At 53.1% G+C, this 17,916-nt stretch overlaps 2 protein-coding genes across 11 annotated transcripts; one reads left to right on the top strand and one right to left on the bottom strand.

Moving 5' to 3' along the window:
* Nucleotides 1–724: 724 nt before the first annotated feature.
* LOC123352303 (zinc finger protein 436-like) lies at nucleotides 725–6,267 on the bottom strand. Of its 9 annotated transcripts, none has more exons than XM_044992175.1 (4): nucleotides 5,641–5,925; nucleotides 4,384–4,545; nucleotides 3,572–3,675; nucleotides 725–3,201 (listed from the first exon to the last, which is right to left on the bottom strand). In XM_044992175.1, exons 2-4 carry the CDS (start codon nucleotides 4,467–4,469, stop codon nucleotides 2,234–2,236), a joined length of 1,158 nt encoding a protein of 385 aa, XP_044848110.1. In that variant the 5' UTR covers nucleotides 4,470–4,545; nucleotides 5,641–5,925; the 3' UTR covers nucleotides 725–2,233. The 9 variants fall into 9 exon arrangements, with proteins under 9 accessions (XP_044848110.1, XP_044848109.1, XP_044848111.1 ...); XM_044992174.1 differs by having other exon boundaries at nucleotides 725–3,204; nucleotides 5,641–5,924; XM_044992176.1 differs by lacking the exon at nucleotides 4,384–4,545 and adding an exon at nucleotides 6,092–6,267 and having other exon boundaries at nucleotides 725–3,675; nucleotides 5,641–5,736.
* A 4,338-nt stretch (nucleotides 6,268–10,605) lies between these two features.
* On the top strand, nucleotides 10,606–17,624 carry LOC123352302 (zinc finger protein 501-like). Of its 2 annotated transcripts, none has more exons than XM_044992173.1 (5): nucleotides 10,606–10,648; nucleotides 11,534–11,575; nucleotides 12,200–12,326; nucleotides 15,040–15,153; nucleotides 16,466–17,624. In XM_044992173.1, the coding sequence occupies exons 2-5, from the start codon at nucleotides 11,552–11,554 to the stop codon at nucleotides 17,368–17,370; spliced, it is 1,170 nt and encodes a 389-aa protein (XP_044848108.1). In that variant the 5' UTR covers nucleotides 10,606–10,648; nucleotides 11,534–11,551; the 3' UTR covers nucleotides 17,371–17,624. The 2 variants fall into 2 exon arrangements, with proteins under 2 accessions (XP_044848108.1, XP_044848107.1); XM_044992172.1 differs by lacking the exon at nucleotides 10,606–10,648 and adding an exon at nucleotides 10,789–10,983.
* The last annotated feature ends 292 nt before the right edge of the window (nucleotides 17,625–17,916 follow it).

Raw genomic sequence — 17,916 nt, 5'->3', positions numbered from 1 at the left:
TGGGCCTGCTGCTTGGGCTCTGGGTGGACTGGGGAAAGGGTGGGGGGGGGTCTCCATTCTCTGGACATCTTGAGTATGCAGGCTGTGCTGGAGAATGACAGATACCACCAGGCCATTTCGGATCCAGGCTGCTGGCTTATCCATAGTTTGGAACCTGTGGGTAATGGCCTAAGCCCCACACCTAGGGCCAGATTTTCAAAGGTATTCAGGTGCCTAAGGATGTAGATCGGCATCTAGTGGGATTTTCTAAAGAACCTAATGAGGTTAGGCACCTAGGCACCTGGTGGGAATTTTCAAAAGTATCTGCAGCTTCAGGCACCTAAATATTTTTACAAATCTGGCCTTTAGGTGTTTTTCAAGCTTTTATTATTTGTATGGTAGTTGCACCAAGGACCTCCAGTCACGGACAGGGCCCGTTGTGCTGGGCACTGGACAGACACAGACCAAAAAGAGGGTCCCGATCCCTACAATCTACATATTTTAAAGCCTGCTTCCCCTTTCTAATGTGTCTTTTCATCCCATTCTGTTTCTTTGCTTATTTTACCTTCTCGCTAATTAGTTCCAAACAGGGTCAGGGTGGAGATTAACTCAGCTTTGGTATACCAGCCCTGGAGCAGGCTCAGGAAACCCCTGCTAACTCCTTTGGCAGAGTGCGGCAGAACCTGGGGGAGAGAGCGTGCTGTTTTCTTTAGCGAGCAAAGTGAAGGCCCAGACACCAGCAGCATCACAGAGCCATGGGCTTCTTTTTCTTTATTGTGCTGCATACAGTCGGTTCAGTTCCTGCTCGGTAAAAGGTGCACCATTCACAGATGTCCTTATTCGTGTTATGGGAATGTCCCAATTTCATCAATTTTCAGAGCAGCAGCTATAATCACAGGATATGAAGCACCCAACCTTTCACGCCCACTTTGATATGTATCACCACTACTATGCAGTACAATTTATTTATGTTGAGTTTTCGATGGTCAAATATATTAACAACTTTTGGAAACACTGTCACATAAAACCGGATGGAGAACATGCATTCTGTACAAGCACAAGGGAAACATACCAAATAAAGGCCCAGTCATGCCGATGCTTATCAAGCCTAGTACCTACTAGTGTCTGCAGTCACGCTGACGTCAGTGGGACTGTATATGTTAGGATGCAGTCTGCATGGGATTAACTGCGTGCAGCAGTGACCCCAAGAGAGAAATGGGAGGGTTTTTCTTTAATTTGGCCATTTTAATTTGACATTGCTGTACAGCCAAACTCCTGTATGGATATGTCATCTATCCAAGTCCCTGCAGCAGCTGAACCTAAATCTTGCAGCAAAGGCTCTGGATTCTGCAGTGCTCTGTTGCAGCAGAGTAGACATTTGGTGGCAGTTTCATTTAAATGAAGAATGGCGGCTTTTAATGATTTTGGTATGAAAATGAACACCACCATCAATACAGGGGTCCTGGTGTTAGATTTGACTCCCCCCGCCCCGGAAAATCAGTTTGTTGGTTTTCAACCAGCTCTGCCATTTAGATTACCCGGTTTCACATGCATTTAGCCTCTGATGTGTTTACTTGTCCACTCCTTTTAACACTCCAAACTTTCCTTAATTGGAGGGCATCTCAGAACACCCTTCTTTGACCAGCTCACTCCCTGCCCAAGGCCAAGACGTGCACGGCTCAGGATTCCCCAGGCAACCCAAATGAAAAAAAGATTTGCCAGCTAATAAAAAAGAAAAAAAGAGAATCTAAGTATGTAAATTCACTGATACTCAAACAGGCCTAGAGTTACCTGGGAACCCTGCTCCATTCACTCACCCAACTCAAACTCATAGACTCATAGACTTTAAGGTCAGAAGGGACTATTATGATCATCTAGTCTGACCTCCTGCACAAAGCAGGCCACAGAATCTCACCCACCCACTCCTGGAACAAACCCCTAACCTATGTCTGAGTTACTGAAGTCCTCAAATCGTGGTTTGAAGACCTCGAGCTGCAGAGAATCCTCCAGCAAGTGACCCATCATGACTCACCAACAACACCCACTTCTGCCTTCTTTCCTGGTTCCCATCACCTTGCATCCCAAACGATCCCTTCCCACAACATCTCCTCATTGTCTTCTCACCCCACCGCATCCCAAGAGCAGCACATGAGTGGGAAAGAGCTCCACATGCCCCCAAAGGAGGAGATGACCGTGTCTTGGTTGGGATGTGGCCTGTAACTGTCGGCCCATGGTTGTCACATGGGCCAGGCTCTCAGCCTGTGTGGATTCTCTGGTGTGTAATAAGGTTTGAGCTCCGGCTGAAGCTCCGCCCACAGTGGGCACAGGTGTAGGGCCTCTCGCCCGCGTGGGTCCGCTGATGCTGGAGGAGATTGGACCTTGCGCCGAAGCTCCTCCCGCACTGGGCGCACTCGTGCTGCCGCTCCCCGGTGTGGATCTTCTGGTGGTCGCTCAGCTCCGAGCCGCGGCTGAAGCTTTTCCCGCACTGGGCGCACTGGCGGGGCGCGTCCGCCGCATGGAGTCTCTGGTGCCTGATGAGGGCGGAGCTCATGGAGAAGCTCCGCCCACATTGGGCACACTGGTAGGGACGCTCGCCCGTGTGGATGGTCCAGTGCTGCATGAGGTGGGAGCTCAGGCTGAAGCTCTTCCCGCAGGCGCAGCGGTAGGGCCGCTCGCCCGTGTGCGTCCGCTGGTGCTGCACCAGGTGGGAGCTGACGCTGAAGCTCCGCCCGCATTCAGTGCACACGTAAGGCCGCTCCCCCGTGTGGATCCGCTGGTGCCGGACCAGGTGGGAGCTCACCCGGAAGCTCTTTCCGCACTCGGCACAGTCGTAGGGCCGCTCGCCAGTGTGGATCCGCTGGTGCCGCAGGAAGGTGGAGCTCTGGGTGAAGCGTTTCCCGCACTCGGGGCAGGCATAGGGCCGCTCCCCTGTGTGGGTTCTCTGATGGATAATCAGAGACGAGCTCTTGTTGAAGCTCTTCCCGCAGTCCGTGCACGTATTTGGTCTCTCCTGGTGGGTGAGGCCATCGCCCACCTGAGCAGATTTACCCCGGCTCTGCGCCAGCGGGTTCCTCCGCCGCTTTTCTGATCCGCACCGAGTCTCACGGGCTCCTCCCCACTCGGGGCTCTGGGATCTCGTGGGTAAAGTCACGGGAGGCTCCACCACCTCAGGGGCTTCATGCAGGGGCTTCTGCTCCTCATTCTTTCTCGGCATCCCATCACCTGCTGGAATGAAAAGGGAATCCAGCCATGATTTGCTCCCTGCACTGGGGAGAAAGAGAACCTCAGGAGTAGGAAAGGCAGTGGGGCTTGTCATGAATATTAAAAGTCACCAGAACTTAACTCCACAAAAACCCTTTGCCAGGAGGGGGACTTATGCTGCCCCAAAATCCCACCTGAGCCCCAGATAAAGGATGGGCAAGGGGAAGGACCCCTGTTTCATATCAGTTTGGACGGGTGGGAAGCCCTGAATGTCTAGGATATGGGTACTGCAGTGAAGGAGGCGGGATGACAGAATGGCGAGGTCTTGCAACTGCTTAGGTGGAATTCCACAATTCTTCTCCGTTCACTGGGCAAGCTGCTTACTCCTCACCTGCATGGGCACTGCTCACGATCGCCTCACGGCCTTGCATATCGGACCTGCAGCTCTTCTCCTTGTTCTGTCTGGGATCACAGCAGGTCTCGGAACAGGCAGTCCTGCTCAGGGGAAAGGAAGTGGGTGAGATCAGGGTTTGTCACACATTTGCAGAGCGTTTGTTACAAAAACGGAGCATGGTTTTTAAATGATCCTTCCTTTCCGACGGCGGGTATATCTCATCTCAACAGAGGGGAAAACGTTCTTGGAGGCCGGCGGCGTAGCTAGGAGTGGAAAGGTGAACGGGCAGGCAATGACCGACTCGCGCTAGCTCAGCTCGAGGTGACGTTGTGACATGGGCGAGTTGCCCAAGTCTAAGCCCTCCCGACCCCTTGGGGCTGAGTTAGGGAAGAAGCAAGAGAAACCAAACTGGCTGAAGGACGTGTCCACCCCAGATGCACGCACCGCTTCGGGGGTGGAACGTGGCTGAGATGCAGCTTGTCTCCCTTGAGGCTGAGGAACTGCCCTGACACCTGCACAGGGAGCAGGAGTCAGCGCTGGGAGGGCTCTGCTTCCTGGGGGGCGGCTCTCTATCTGTGTGTGTGTGGGGGGGGGGGGGGAAGCGACCAGGCTCCCAGCTCTGAGGGGAAGGGTTCTCTAGGGGCATGGGTAGGGCAAGTCCCTTGGGTGGGTGGGAGGAAGCCATTCCCATTGGGGTGTCAGGCCCCACTCTCCAGTGTGTATGTCACTGTTCAGTCTCTGTCCCAGCCCGGTGTGGAAGGGAGGCCCCAAGGGAGGAGGGTTGGAGATTGAGCCTGTCCTGCACTCACCCTGCAGAGGCAGCTTCTGTCCCATGGGGCTGGGTCTGGCTGTTGGCTCTTGCTGCTTGCAGATCTGGAGCAGCCAGCTGCAGCATCACATGGTGTGTGTGCAGGTGGGGCTCTCCCTGCTCCCCTCCTGGTCCTGCCAGATGCGGGGCTTCGCCTGCCGAGCTGGGCAGGAGCATGGGGTTGCTCAGAAAATGACAAGCCAGAGGTGCCTGGGTGCAGTTCAGGTACTGGAGCGATGCTCCAGCAGTTGCTCCAGCCCTGCTCAGATTTGGGTAGGCCTGGGTGCTTAGTGGGTGGGCCATAGCCTGTAAGAGGGTGGTGGGAGCTCAGAGCCAGCCAACCATATTCCAAGGTACAGCTCTTTTAGGGAGATCCTGTGGTACAGTCAGGGCAAGGGGTGGCTGAGGATTCAAGCACACCCCTAGACGGAGGTTTGTGGAGACCCTGCACCCAGGCTGGAAGGGCCAGAAGAACTGTAAGTTCCTAAGAGTGGCACTATTCTTTCAGAACTCCGGGCTACACCTCCCTTTACTGGCGAACCAAGTGGGGGACACCTGAGGCAAGCTGACTACAGTGCTACACAGTGAGGCGGTATGCTCTGCAACCGGACCGTTTGGGAACGTCACCTCTCTGCTGGCAGATGCATTGTGCTCCCTTGTAGGGAAGTTGGAGACCTCCCACTGAAGGGCACCTGATGACTTAGGCAAAAATCAAGTACAAAGCCTGGTGCTTATTCATGGGTGCTGGAACTGGGGGGGGCTGCCGCACCCCCTGGCTTGAAGTGGTTTCCATCATACACAGGATTTACAGTTTGGTACAATGGCTCTCAGAACTCCCGCTAGACAAATTGTTCCAGCTGAGAGCTGTGTTCATCTCCACACCTGCAGAGAGACCTTGGCCAGGCCCGGTGTGGAGAGGACACAGGAATTCTATACACCTGAGTGACTGCCCAGACCCTACAATCCTGTCCCCACGGAAAGCTCTGAGGACAGGGAAATTGCCCTCCTATTTTATTGATCAAGTTCTGGCAACGTCCTCAGCCTGATGCAAAACACAGAGGTGAAGCTAAAGAGCTTACTAAGGGGCAGACACAAAGAACGCAAAATTGGGACTTGTCAGACCAAAGGTGCAGCCGGTCAGACCTCCTTCCCGGACAGTGGCCAAGCCAGATGCTTCAGGGAAAAAAAAAATCGGGGGAAATTTTTGAAGTCACGGGGGCAGGATTTCATCCTGGCTGTAGAAATATTAAACACTGACCTTCCATGCCCAAAGCGCCGTACAACGACAGAATAAAACGAGCCCCTCTGGTGACATTGTTCCCTGGGGCAGCATATTCCCTCACAAGCGCGTTTGCTATGAAGAGGAAGGGAACTGGCGTTGATTTTTGTTTCCCCGCTGGTTATAAGGAAAGCAAACTGGCCCAGTGATGATGCAGTTGCTAGATCTGGGAGCTCATATCTCAGCCCTTCTTTCTCCTTCTGCCCCTGTCAGTCTCCTCTCTCCTTTCCCAGTGCCACTCGCCCTCCAGCTGGGAGGTTGATCGCTGTTACCTTTCTAGTGTGATCCCTCTGCCCAGGCTAGGCCAGTAACAGCTGCTGTGGGTCTGTGCAGCGAGCGGATCTGGGGCTCAGGCACACAGGGATCAGCAGTGGGGTAAGGGGAAGGAAAAGGCATTTACAGCTACTTTCCTGCCTTCGCTCTCAATTACCTGCAGCTCCTGGCTCAGACGGTGCCTGTAGAATCTGTTTGCTTCCCAAAGACAGCAGTTAGAGCCTGGGACGAGGCCCATTTTGGGTTTGCGGTGGCACTTTAAATCATGTCTCTCAGCAGGCCAGGGCCCCTTGGAGATGGGAGATTAGCAGCTCCTTGCTCTGGGCTCTTGGACAGAAGGGAGCTGGGTAGGGACCTTCTCACCCGGGAAGCTCATCCTTAAAATCCCGAGGACAGGCAATCCGGAGGCAGAAAGAGAAGCAGCCTCCTGTCTTTTCTCAACAGCCACCACCCTCTAGTGGCAACAGCTAGGGGAACACGTGTGAATTTTGCACGGCTCACAGGTGGCGAGGAGACTCTGAGTAGTTCAGCGGAGCCCGCTCACACTGCGCGTATGCCAGGGGTAATCAGTTATTTGTCGGCAAGGTCCAGATTTCTTGGTCGAGGTATAGTCAAGAGCCTGACTCCAGAGAAAATAACCCAACAATAATAGCTAATGATAATAAGTAAATACAAAGATTTCGAAAGCGGCTGGCAGGTAGGGTACCAACTTCGTAATCACACAGAACTAAACACCCTAACCCTGCCCCATGCCCTGCCCCTTCTCCAAGGCCCCGCCCCCACTCACTTCACCCCCCCCTTCCTTGCTCATTCTTCCCCACCCTCACTCACTTTCACCGGGCTGGGGCAGAGGTTGGGGTGCGGGAGGGGGGTGAGAGCTCCGGTGGGGGGTGCAGGCCCTGGGATTGGGCTAGGGGTGAGGGGTTTGGGGTGCGGGAGGGGGCTGGGGCAGGGGATTGGGATGCGGGAGTGGGTGCAGGCTCCAGTAGGGAGTTAGGGTACGGGAGGTGGCTCTGGGCTGGGGCAGAGGATGAGGGTTTTGGGGTGCAGGAGGGGGTGCAGGCTCTGGCTGGGGATATGGGCTCTAGGGTGGGGCCAGGGATGAGGGGTTTGGGGTGCAGGAGGGGGTCTCAGAGCTGGGGCAGAGGGTTGGGGGGCAGAAGGGGGTGTGGGCTCCAGGAGGGAGTTTAGGTGCGGGAGGGGGCTCAGGACTGGGGCAGGGGGTTGGGGTGTAGGAGGGGGTTCGGGATGCAGGCTGGCTCCTAGGCGGCTCTGACCTCAGGCAGCTCCCGGGAAGCAGCAGCATGTCTGACTCCTTGGTGGGTGATGCTCACCTCAGGCGGCTCCCAGTCGGCAGCACAGAGGGCTACGGCAGGCTCCCTGCCTGCTCCGGCTCTCTGCGGCTCCCAGAAGTGGCCGGCATGTCTGGCTTCTAGGCAGAGGAGCCAGGGGGCTCTGTGTGATGCCCGTGCCCACAGGTGCCATCCCCGCAGCTCCCATTGACTGTGGTTCCTGGCCAATGGGAGCTGCGGAGCCAGCGCTTGGGGCAGGGGCAGCACGCAGAGGCCCCGGTCACCCCTGCGCCTAGGAGCCACAGGACACGCTGCCGCTTCCAGGAACCGTGTGGAGCCAGGGCAGGCAGGAAGCCTGCCTTAGCCCTGCTGCACCATCAACCAGACTTTTAACAGCCCGGTCAGCAGTGTGACTGGAGCCGCCAGGGTCCCTTTTTGACCAAGTGTTCTGGTGGAAAACTGGACACCTGACAGCCCTACTGGCAGTCCGGATTTGGCCCATGGTCTGCCTATTGATTCCCCCAGCATATGCCATGCTCATAGCTACTGAAACATGCGTCTCTGTCCAGAGGGCAGAGCGGAGAATCCAGGGGAAATTCCTCCTAACTCCCAATAGTCAGAGGTTAGCTTATGCCAGGGGCGACCAAACTTACTGACCCTCTGAGCTGCATATGATAATCTTCAGACATTCGAGAGCCAGGTGTGTCTGCCAGGGCTCAGGGCTTCTCCCTGCTGCAGGGTGGTGGGGCTAGGGACTTCTGCCCTGAGGGGCAGGGGGTCTCAGGGCTCCTGCCCTGCTCCTGTTGAAGGAGAAGCCCTGAGCTCCCTCCCCACTCCAGTCTGGTAAGCGGAGAATGGGGGAGAGGGGAGTGGAGGACTCCGGTAGCCACACTTCAACTGTATAAGAGCTGAGATTTTGCCACCTCTTATCCCCTGAAGGGTTTGTATCATTTCCAAGACTCCTGGGTTTAGGGGTGATTATTTTGTTATTACATCACAAGATATTCTTGTTACACACAGAACAATCCTTCTTTAAATTCTGCGGCGCTTTCTATTTTTACACCCCCACTAACACAGTATCTGAGCACCTCACAACCTTTAAAGCGTTTATACTCTTTGAGGTAGGGAAGTGCTACTGTTCCCATTTTACACGCGGGGAGCTGAGGCACAGGGAGACCATGACCTTCCCCAGGTCACACAAGATGTTTGTGGCAGAGCAGGGAACTGGGAATTGAATCCAGCTCTTCCAAGTCCTAGGCTAGTGCCTTAGCCATTGGCCAGCCTTCCTTCTCTGTTTTTTTTAAAAACTCCTATAACATGTTGTGGCAATGAGTTCCACAGGCTAATTGTTCATTCTCTATACAAGTATTGCCTTTTGTCAGTTTTGAACTGACCACCTGTCAATTTCCTTGAATGTCTCCATGTTCTTGTATTATGAGAAAGGATGAATAGAAGCTCCTAGCGTACCTTCTCTAGAACATTCATTAATTTTTATATAGTGTTTTCTCTTGGCTTCTCATGTCCTAGTTTAGAAGATGGGGCTCAGTTCCCATTGTTAGGCACTAGCCATTGTTTGTTTATCTTCTCGGGGGGGGACTCTTCCTCTTGCTGCTGGGTCAGGGTGTTGTCGCTCTTGAAATTTGGGATGGGGAGATGTTTGGGGACTTTAAAATTTAGTTTAAATTTAAAAAACCTAATTAAAACCTTTTTAAATGCAGCTTGTTACCCTGTTTCCTTCCCCCCCACCTCCTTTCTCCAGCTCCAGGAGAGAGATTGTCTTATTTGCCCCTTATTCAGTCCCACTCAGTAGAAATCATTTGCTTCTCCAGTGGAAATTTGTGGCAGGCTACGAGAAAACAATTCCTAATGACGAGGAGACTTTGGCCATGTGAAATAGTCTCCCCCTCAAGAGAAAGGGCATCACTAGTGCTTCCATCACTAGGGACATTGAAAATCTACGTAAAATTAGATAAAGTCCTGGAAACTAGGCTACAGACCAGGGGTAGGCAACCTATGGCACGTGTGCTGCCTTCAGTGCGTGAGCTGATTTTCAGTGGCACTCACGCTGCCCGGGTCCTGGCCACTGGTCCTGGGAGCTCTGCATTTTAATTGAATTTTAAATGAAGCTTCTTAAACATTTTAAAAATCTTATTTATTTTACATACAACCATAGTTTAGTTATATATTACAGACACATAGAAAGAGACCTTCTAAAAACATTACTGGCACGCAAAACCTTAAATTAGAGTGAATAAATGAAGACTCGGCACAGCACTTCTGAAAGGTTGCCAATCCCTGCTATAGACAATTCTACACAGACCCCCAGGAGATGGGAGTGAGGGCCTGAGTGATTCAGAGAGGGGAACTGCTGCAGGATATACCTGGGATCGGGGAGGCTGAGAGAAGCTTGGCAGAATTCAATTTTTTTTTACAATTTTAATGGATAATATTGATTTTTATTTTTAAGCACCGTCTTTGATTTTTATCCAGCTACACTTTCGACGTTGTAGGGAAATTAGACATGGCGGGGACCAGACAAGAATTGTTTAATGACAGCAGACACGGACATTCATAAAGTTAAAGCTTTGTAACCACTGAAACACAAACCGTCAACATCACGTGTCAAGATACACGAAGTCAATATCCTTAAACCAAACTCAAATAAGTCCCCAAGCAGCAGTTTTCTTACTTTGCCTGTCTCTACATTTTGATTATTGACGGAAATACTTTCGCGTCCATTTGCGTGTGTCCAGTGAAATCGACGTTTATTGATGCTTGCGGTGTTGTAGCTGTGCTGACCCCAGGATATGAGCCAGACAAGCTTTTCTTCAGGACTGTGGCGCTCCAAAGCTGGTGTCTTTCACCAACAGAAGTTGGTCCAATGAAAGATCTTACCTCACCCCCCCCCGTGTCTCTCAGTTATTGACATTTACAGATAAAAATCGAATCCTTCTAAGCCTAGTTATAGAGAACAGAGACTGTGTGGGAGACAGAGAGAGGGTCAGTTCAGAACCACCAGGAAGAGCTCAACAGGAGAGATTAGGGTAACCAGACAACACATGTGAAAAATTGGCACAGGGGATGGAGGTAATAGGAGCCTATATAAGAAAAAGACCCCAAAATCAGGACTGTCCCTATAAAATCGGGACATCTGGTCACCCTAGGAGAGATATTGACAGGAATCCCCACCGATTGTTTTATACACACACACTCTCTCTCTCTCTCTCTGCTCCTCAGACATAGCAGCCTCTGACCGAAGTGAGGAGGGGATTTGGCCTGGAGATCCAGCACTTTTCCAGGGGGATCCTAAACTAAAAGGGACACTGGGCTGATAGGAACCTGGTCCGGGTGAGGCTGCCCAGCCCTGGAGGACAGAGCTATGCCTGTCACATGGTGTTATTTCCCCTCTGATCTTCTATTAGGTAAACAACGAGGAAAGGATCCTGGACTGCTCCGTGGGGGAGGCTGTGTCCAGGTTTCTGTACTGATGACCGCTAGAGGGTGATGGTTATTGTGGCAGGAGAAGCTGGGCCTGTCTCTCCTCTTGCTAGTTCCTGTGCTTTGGATACCAGGGGTTGAGCTTCCTGAGATGTAGCGGCTGCTGCTGCCTGCCTGTAATTTGCAATTGCAACAGCCTCTGCTGTGCCCAGAGGCCTGCCTGAGCTGCTCTGCTGCCTCAGCCCAGGGAGAGACCCTAGCCAAGGTGGGGGCCTGTCTCTGGCTCTAACCAGGCCTAGGGAGACACAGGACGCTGCAGGTAACTGAGAGAGAGAACTCAAGCACTGACTGGTGATGGGCAGCAAGGGGACCCCTCTCAGCCCCCTGTGTGCCCCTGCTCTGACACACACAGCATCTCAGTTCTGTTAGCACGCGCTGGAGCTGGTGCAGGGCTGAGACCAGCGCTGCCAGGAATGGAACAATAACCCAGGCTCCCAGCCACAGGAGGTGGACAGAGGAGGAGAAATGAGAAATGCTCCCTCCAAGTCAGTTTTCTGCTTCTGTCTAGTAAACATGCTGATGGGACAGGCAGGGGAACATCACCAAACCAGCTTCTTTTTATTCTGCCTTTTCAGGGCTGGTAAAGGGAGGGTTTAAAATATTTTGGGGTTCTTAGCCCGGGTGAAAGGCGCCAGATCTGCACTATCAAGCATTTTACCAGCACCACACAGCCTGCAAATTTGCATGCAGACAAAGACTATAGAGAGGACTGGGCTTTAAAATGGTCGGGAGCCCGGCCTCATCTCTCCCCATTTGCCCTCAGTGCCCTGACAAGCTGAGGAATAACACCCTCCTTTTGATCGTTTCAGGGGGGACAGAAAAGAGAAATGGCTGCACTGGAGCCAGCTCAGGTAAGGCATTTTCATGGGGCTGGGGGGCTTGTTATGCAGGGAGAGGAGTAAATACACAGGAAGGTGGAGGAGGGGAGAGAGTGGAGCCTGCCAGGAGGGGCTGACTTGTCGGATCAAGGAGATGATTAGGGGAAGGGAGAAATTCCTGAGCTGCAGCATATGGATCAAATCCCAGCGCTTTCCTCTCTGTGCTGGGCAAGGGCTGCTGGGAATTGTTTCTGGGAGGATGGGTGAATAATAGAGCATCATTAAGATGTTTCTGATTGAATCTCCCAGTATTGCCAAGACCCAGACGTGGCGCCACAAATACCAAGATGGGGGCAAATTAATGGAAAAGTTCCCGGAGCTCAGGAGACAGCCACAAAGACATTCTGCCTCTGGGCTTCCCAGCGCTGGCATTTGGGAGTTCAGTGACGTCTGAGGCTGGGTATGTGAGTGCGGGGTGGGCTTACACCTGGGGGAAAGCAGGCCTGAATTGAGGGGTCCCGTGAGAAGGTGGTGTCAGGTGAGTCTAACCATACTCTAGGTGAGCTATTGCCTTGCCATGCCACGGGAGACTGGGGCACATGGCTTGAGCGGTGGGATGAACCAGAGGTGCTGAGTGGGCAACGCTTGTGATTTCAGGTCCCAGTGACATTTGAGGATGTGGCTGTGTATTTCTCTCGGGAGCAATGGGGCCTTTTGGACGAAACGCAGAGGGCCCTCTACAGGGACGTCATGCAGGAGAATTACCAGACTCTGGTCTCACTGCGTAAGGATTCAGCTCTTCTCATTTATTTGAAGCTCTGTGGTCGCTGAAGTGCTGGGGGAGGCTTCGGCTCAGGCCTCCGGCCCCTTAGACCACGTCTACACTGCAAAGAAGAACCTGCCGTGCCGAGTCTGAGAGCCTGGGTCAATTGACTCAGGCCTGTGGGGCTAAAAGGAGCAGTGTTTGTGGATGGAAGTGGGGCTTGGGCTGAACCCTGAGTCAGAGCTTGGGATTAGTGTGCAGGGTAGACGTACCCGTAGATGTCTGGGGATCCAGCCAGGCCTGGAGTGGCAGGGGGAGACCCCAGACAATACCTTTCAAGTAGCACTTTGTGGGGGTGGGGAGGGATTGAACCCTTGTGGGTATTCCTCCCCACCCTCTTATATGCAAATATTATCCACATGGATTTAATTGTTACATTCTCACTGGCCTTTCTGTTACATAACATGTCTAAAACATGGGCCACTCTCTCCCCTTTGGGGTTTTCTTCCTTCTTTCCCTTTCCCCAGCCTGCTCTCAAGGGGACATTAACAACATGAAAAAGGTGTGACATTCAAAATGATGCACAATCAGGCGGGTAAATCATTAAGGCGCTTTGGATGGGACATTTATATGCATAATAAGATAAAAACATAAAACTATTGCTGATAAAATTTTCAGGGGACACAAAGATTGGGGAAGTTGTAAATAACGAAGAGGGCAGGTCATTGATGCAGAGCAACCTGGATCCCTTGGTAAGCTGGGTGCAAGCGAACAATATTTGTTTTAATGAGGCCAAATGTAAAATTATACATCTAGGGACAAGGAATTTAGGTCCCACTTACAGGATGGGGAGACTCTGTACTGGGTAGGAGAGACTCTGAGAAAGACTTGGGGATCATGGTGGATAACCAGCAGAACGAGAGTTCTTGGTGCAATCCTAATGCAGTCCTAGGGTGTATACATGGGAATATCAAGTAAACACAGGGAGATTATATTACTTCCCTGTTTGGCACTGGTGTGATCATTACTGGAATACTGTGTCTAGTTGTGGCATCCCTAATTCAAGAAGGATGTGGATAAATTGGAGAAGAGCCAGGAGAATGACTAAATGACTGTAAAACGTGCCTTATGATAAAGGAAGTTGCATGGCCTGTGTTATCCAGGAGGTCAGATTAGATGATCCCAGTGGTCTTGTCTGGCCTTATGCAACCCTCATGCTAATCTCTAGAGATGAAGGTGAGACCTAACATGGGGAGCAGATTATCCCACATTTGCCTAATGCAAAATTTCTTGTTCCTTTCTCGGAAACAGCCGGTTCAGGTGACTGTGACTGGGCACTGGACTACATGGACCTTGAGTCTGATCCAGTCTGGCAATTCCTATGTTCTGCTCTTCTTTGTATTTCACTACATCTCGTCTCCCTATTTCTTTCTCTCTCTGGATCCCCCTTTCCCGCCCTTTGCGGTGCTCTTTGCCTTCTCTTCCTCTGTTCTCCCCTTGTGTCTCCTCCCTCTTCCCACAATCCCTTCTTTTCAGTCATCTCCACACCTTCCCTCCGCCTCCCCTCGGTCCAGCATCTCCCTCAGGGCTCTGAAATCACAGCTCTCCAGTCACAGCCACACACCCTCAATCTAACCCCACACGCCACAGTCACGCCCTGTCCCCCGACAAGCATATACAGCACCAGTCGCACACAGTCAGAGAGAGACGCCCCCCAGTCACTGGCTTCTCTGTCCAACTCACCTTCACCGGACCCCCCACCCCCGGTAACACAGTTGCAAAAGCCTCTTGAGGCAGCGCCAGGTTTGCTCCGGGTCACAACGCTCCCTGCCCTGCAGAGAAGCTGAGTACACAGCACAGCACAGAGTCCCTTCTTGAAGACAGGGGTGGCTGCAGAGCCGTAACAAGGAATTTTTGCGCCTGAGGCAAGGGCTGGCTCCAGGATCTTTGGCGGCAATTTGGCGCCAGGTCCCTGAGTCCCTCCCGGAGGGAAGGACCTGCTGCCGAATTGCCGCCGAAGAACGAATGAAGCGGCGGTGGCAATTCGGCGGCAGGTCCTTCCCTCTGAGAGGCACTCAGGGACCTGCCGCCGAAGAGCTGCCGAAGAAGCAGTGGCAGTAGAGCTGCTGCCAAAGTGCCGCTGATCACGTTTCTTTTCCCCCCGGCGCCCCTCCGCTTTGCGCGCCCGAGGCAAGTGCCTCACTCGCCTCGCCCTCGTTACGGCACCGGTGGCTGTGCAGGATGCATGAACAGCCGCAGACGTGATGGCTGCCACCTTGGCCAACACGCCAAGCTGCGGGAGGGTCTGCCACCTCCCCGTCTCCTCCCATAGGGAAGGATGTTCACAGACAGAACACTGTCCGGGGCTTTCCGTGGGGAGAGAACTGTGCGATTCCCCTGTACGTGGGCACTCCTACAGAGGCGCACCGTGTCCCCTCGCCTCCTGGGGCTGGTTCCATGCACTGAGAGGCAGTAGAGAGAGCAGCAAGTACCAGGCTTATTCGTTTCTCTTTGCCTAAGTTATGTGCAGGTCCCTGACTCAGCTGTAAGGGGCACAACACATCTCCCAGAAACTGTCTGCCTTTCCCCAGGGCCTCAGGGAACATCCCCCATCCATTCAGGTGAAACGTCTCCTCCCAGCAGAAGGAGGAGCTGGGTTTAAATCAGGGCCATTCTTCATAACAAACAGTCGAGGAATATTTGACAAACGCTGATTTCCTTTCTCCCTGAGCAGGATCGTCCATTCCCAAACCTGACGTGATTTCCCAGATGGAACGAGGGGAAGAGCCGTGGGTCCCAGACCTCCAGACCTCCCAGGGAAGGCAGATCCCGAGAGGCGCCCGAACAGGTGAGGAATAGGTTAAACCACCTCAGGAGCTGTCAGTGGAACAAAGATCTGGGAATCCAGCAGCACTTTCATATCCTCTCATCTCCCTCTTCTCTCTTTCACCGTGGTAGCTGCTCTGGGTGATCCCCACATGGCTGATGTCAGTCAGGGCCGTCTGCCCAGCGCAACTCACATCTGGCAGGGGTCTGTCCCCTCACCCATCCTTTCTGTGGAGTCAGGAGGGGTGTGGCACCAGAATTGTTCCCCTTCCCTCTGTCTTCTGGGGACAGTTCGGGGATTCGATTCCTGATTTTCAGTCTCATTGCAACAAATCCTGCTTGTCACTAGACATTGCCAGTTGGAGTTGCTTTTTAATAGACGAATTTAAAAACAACAACAACCCGTTTTCTGATATAGGCTTCTAGCAGTATGTCCTAAAATTGGAATATAGGGTTTCCTGCTCCCCGGTTATATCTTGAAGGGTTTTTGTATGGGCCTGTGAGCAAAACAACCAAAGATTCCCAGGCCCCCTCGCTCCTCTACGTGCATACCCCTGCCTGCTGCTGGCGGCCTGTTCGGTGTCATGTCTGCTGCTGCTGTTACTGGTAAAGAGATGGCAGACGCTCCCCTTCTCATCTCTTTTTGTTCTGACTGATAACTGGGATTGCAATAGCACCGAAGAGCCCCTGGCATGGGCCGAGACCCCCGAGTGCTCTGCAAACACACCAAAAAGAGCTGACAACAGACAAGAGGCAACAGATGGATACAGACAGATGGGGGCAGCACAAGGAAACAGTCAGACGACGGGGTAACTTGTAGCAACAGTAGGAACAAAAGGGACACATGGCTTTTGCAAGTCCAATTCCCTTTTCACAGGATTCCTTCCTGCCCTCCCCTTGCAGGAAATCACAGGCACCAGTTTCCTCCTTTCCCCAGGGCTGCTCAACCCCCATTCTGCCCCGGGTCCAGTCCCCACCCCACTCCTTCCCCCAAGGCCGCACCCCGACCCCACCTCTTCCTGCCCCTGCCCTGCCTCTTCCAGCCTGGTTCCGTCCCCCGAGTGCGCCCCACTCCTTCCCCTCTCCCCCCAGCGCCACCTGCATGCCGCGAAACAGCTGATTGCGGCAGGCAGGAGCCACTGGGAGGGAGGGGGAGTAGCCGCTCAGCGTATGGGGCTGTTGGGGGGTGGGAGGCACTGGGGGAAGGGGAACTGGCTGCCAGTGGGTGCTAAGCACCTACTAATTTTTTCCATGGGTGCTCCCGAGCTGGAGCACCCACAGAGTCAGCACCTATGCAGGAAATGACTCATGTCTGGATTCTCTTCTTATTCCAGCAGGGGACGACGTCATCGCCCAGAGGACTCCCGCAGGCGATAAGCCGACCATATGCAGTGAGTGCGGGAAGAGCTTCAGAGGGAGCTCAAACCTCGTTCAGCATCAGAGGATCCACACGGGGGAGAGACCTTACGAATGCGCAGCCTGTGGGAAGAGCTTCCGCCAGCGCTCGCACCTCCTCCAGCACTGGAAGATCCACACGGGGGAGAGACCCTTTGAATGCCCCGACTGCGGCAAGAGCTTCAGCGTGAGCTCCGCCCTCATTAGGCACCAGAAAACTCACACGGGCGAGAGACCCTACGCCTGCGCCGAGTGCGGGAAGAGCTTCAGCGTGAGCTCCGCCCTCACTAGGCACCAGCGGATCCACACGGGGGAGCGGCCCTACGTCTGCGCCGAGTGCGGGAAGAACTTCAGTGTGAGCTCCCACCTCGTGCAGCACCAGCGCATCCACACGGGGGAGCGGCCCTACGTCTGCGCCGAGTGTGGCCGGAGCTTCAGCCAGAGCTCCCACCTCCTCCAGCATCAGAGGGTCCACACGGGCGAGCGGCCCTACGAATGCACCGAGTGCGGGAAGAACTTCAGCCAGAGCTCGGACCTCATCAAACACCAGAGAACCCACTCGGGAGAGCGACCCTACGAATGCCCTTGCTGCTTTAAAAGCTTCACCTGGAACTCAGTGCTCATTAAACACCAGAGAGTGCACATGGGACAGAGACCCTATGAGTGTGGCCAGGGCGTGGAAAGCTTCAGCCCTCATCGTCCCTCAGAGAAACCACACACGGCACAAACCCCACTGATGGAGCATCAGGACACGAGCCAGCGTAATGCACTTGCTCTTATGAGCAAGTCACTTCAACTCTCTGTGCTGAGTCTTCCACCTCTGCCTAAAGGAAAATGGGAATAATGGGATCTTGTTTATAGGAGAGGGCACTGCTCACCCATCACCAGCTGGGACTTTTCCTGGAATTATAGGGTTTGGGAGGTTTCTTTTCCTTTTACTATAGAGTGGGTTGAGTGCTGTTTCTGGAAATCCAGGTTTAGGAGGGGTTTCCAGTGAGTTTGGTTCCAGTTTCAGTAAAGTCTTTATTTGTTGCTGTGGGTCCTTGGAATTTGGGTTTGAAATGTTAAAAATTCTCAATAAAAGTTTGCGTTAAGATACCATGGTCTTGGAAATTTTGTTAGTTCTCAGAGTGCCAGAGGCTAATTTCTCCAGATCGAATTATTCCCACTTTTCGGTATGCAGCCCATTTATCAGTAGTGCCTGTGAATGTCCAGGAGACAGGTATGTGAGACCCCAACGTGGTGACTCAGAGAAATGTAGACTCTTCCAGCAGCAGATCCACTCTTGCTCCCTGGTACCAACTCGAACTTTCGTCTCTCCTCTCCGGATCATATTTAACTTCTTTCAACAAAGCACTTCAAATGCTTCTGTCCCGTTGACATTTGCTGA

This window comes from Mauremys mutica, chromosome 18, assembly GCF_020497125.1.
Source record: "Mauremys mutica isolate MM-2020 ecotype Southern chromosome 18, ASM2049712v1, whole genome shotgun sequence".
Taxonomy (NCBI): domain Eukaryota; kingdom Metazoa; phylum Chordata; order Testudines; family Geoemydidae; genus Mauremys; species Mauremys mutica.
This window is presented reverse-complemented; position numbering and strand designations above follow the sequence as displayed.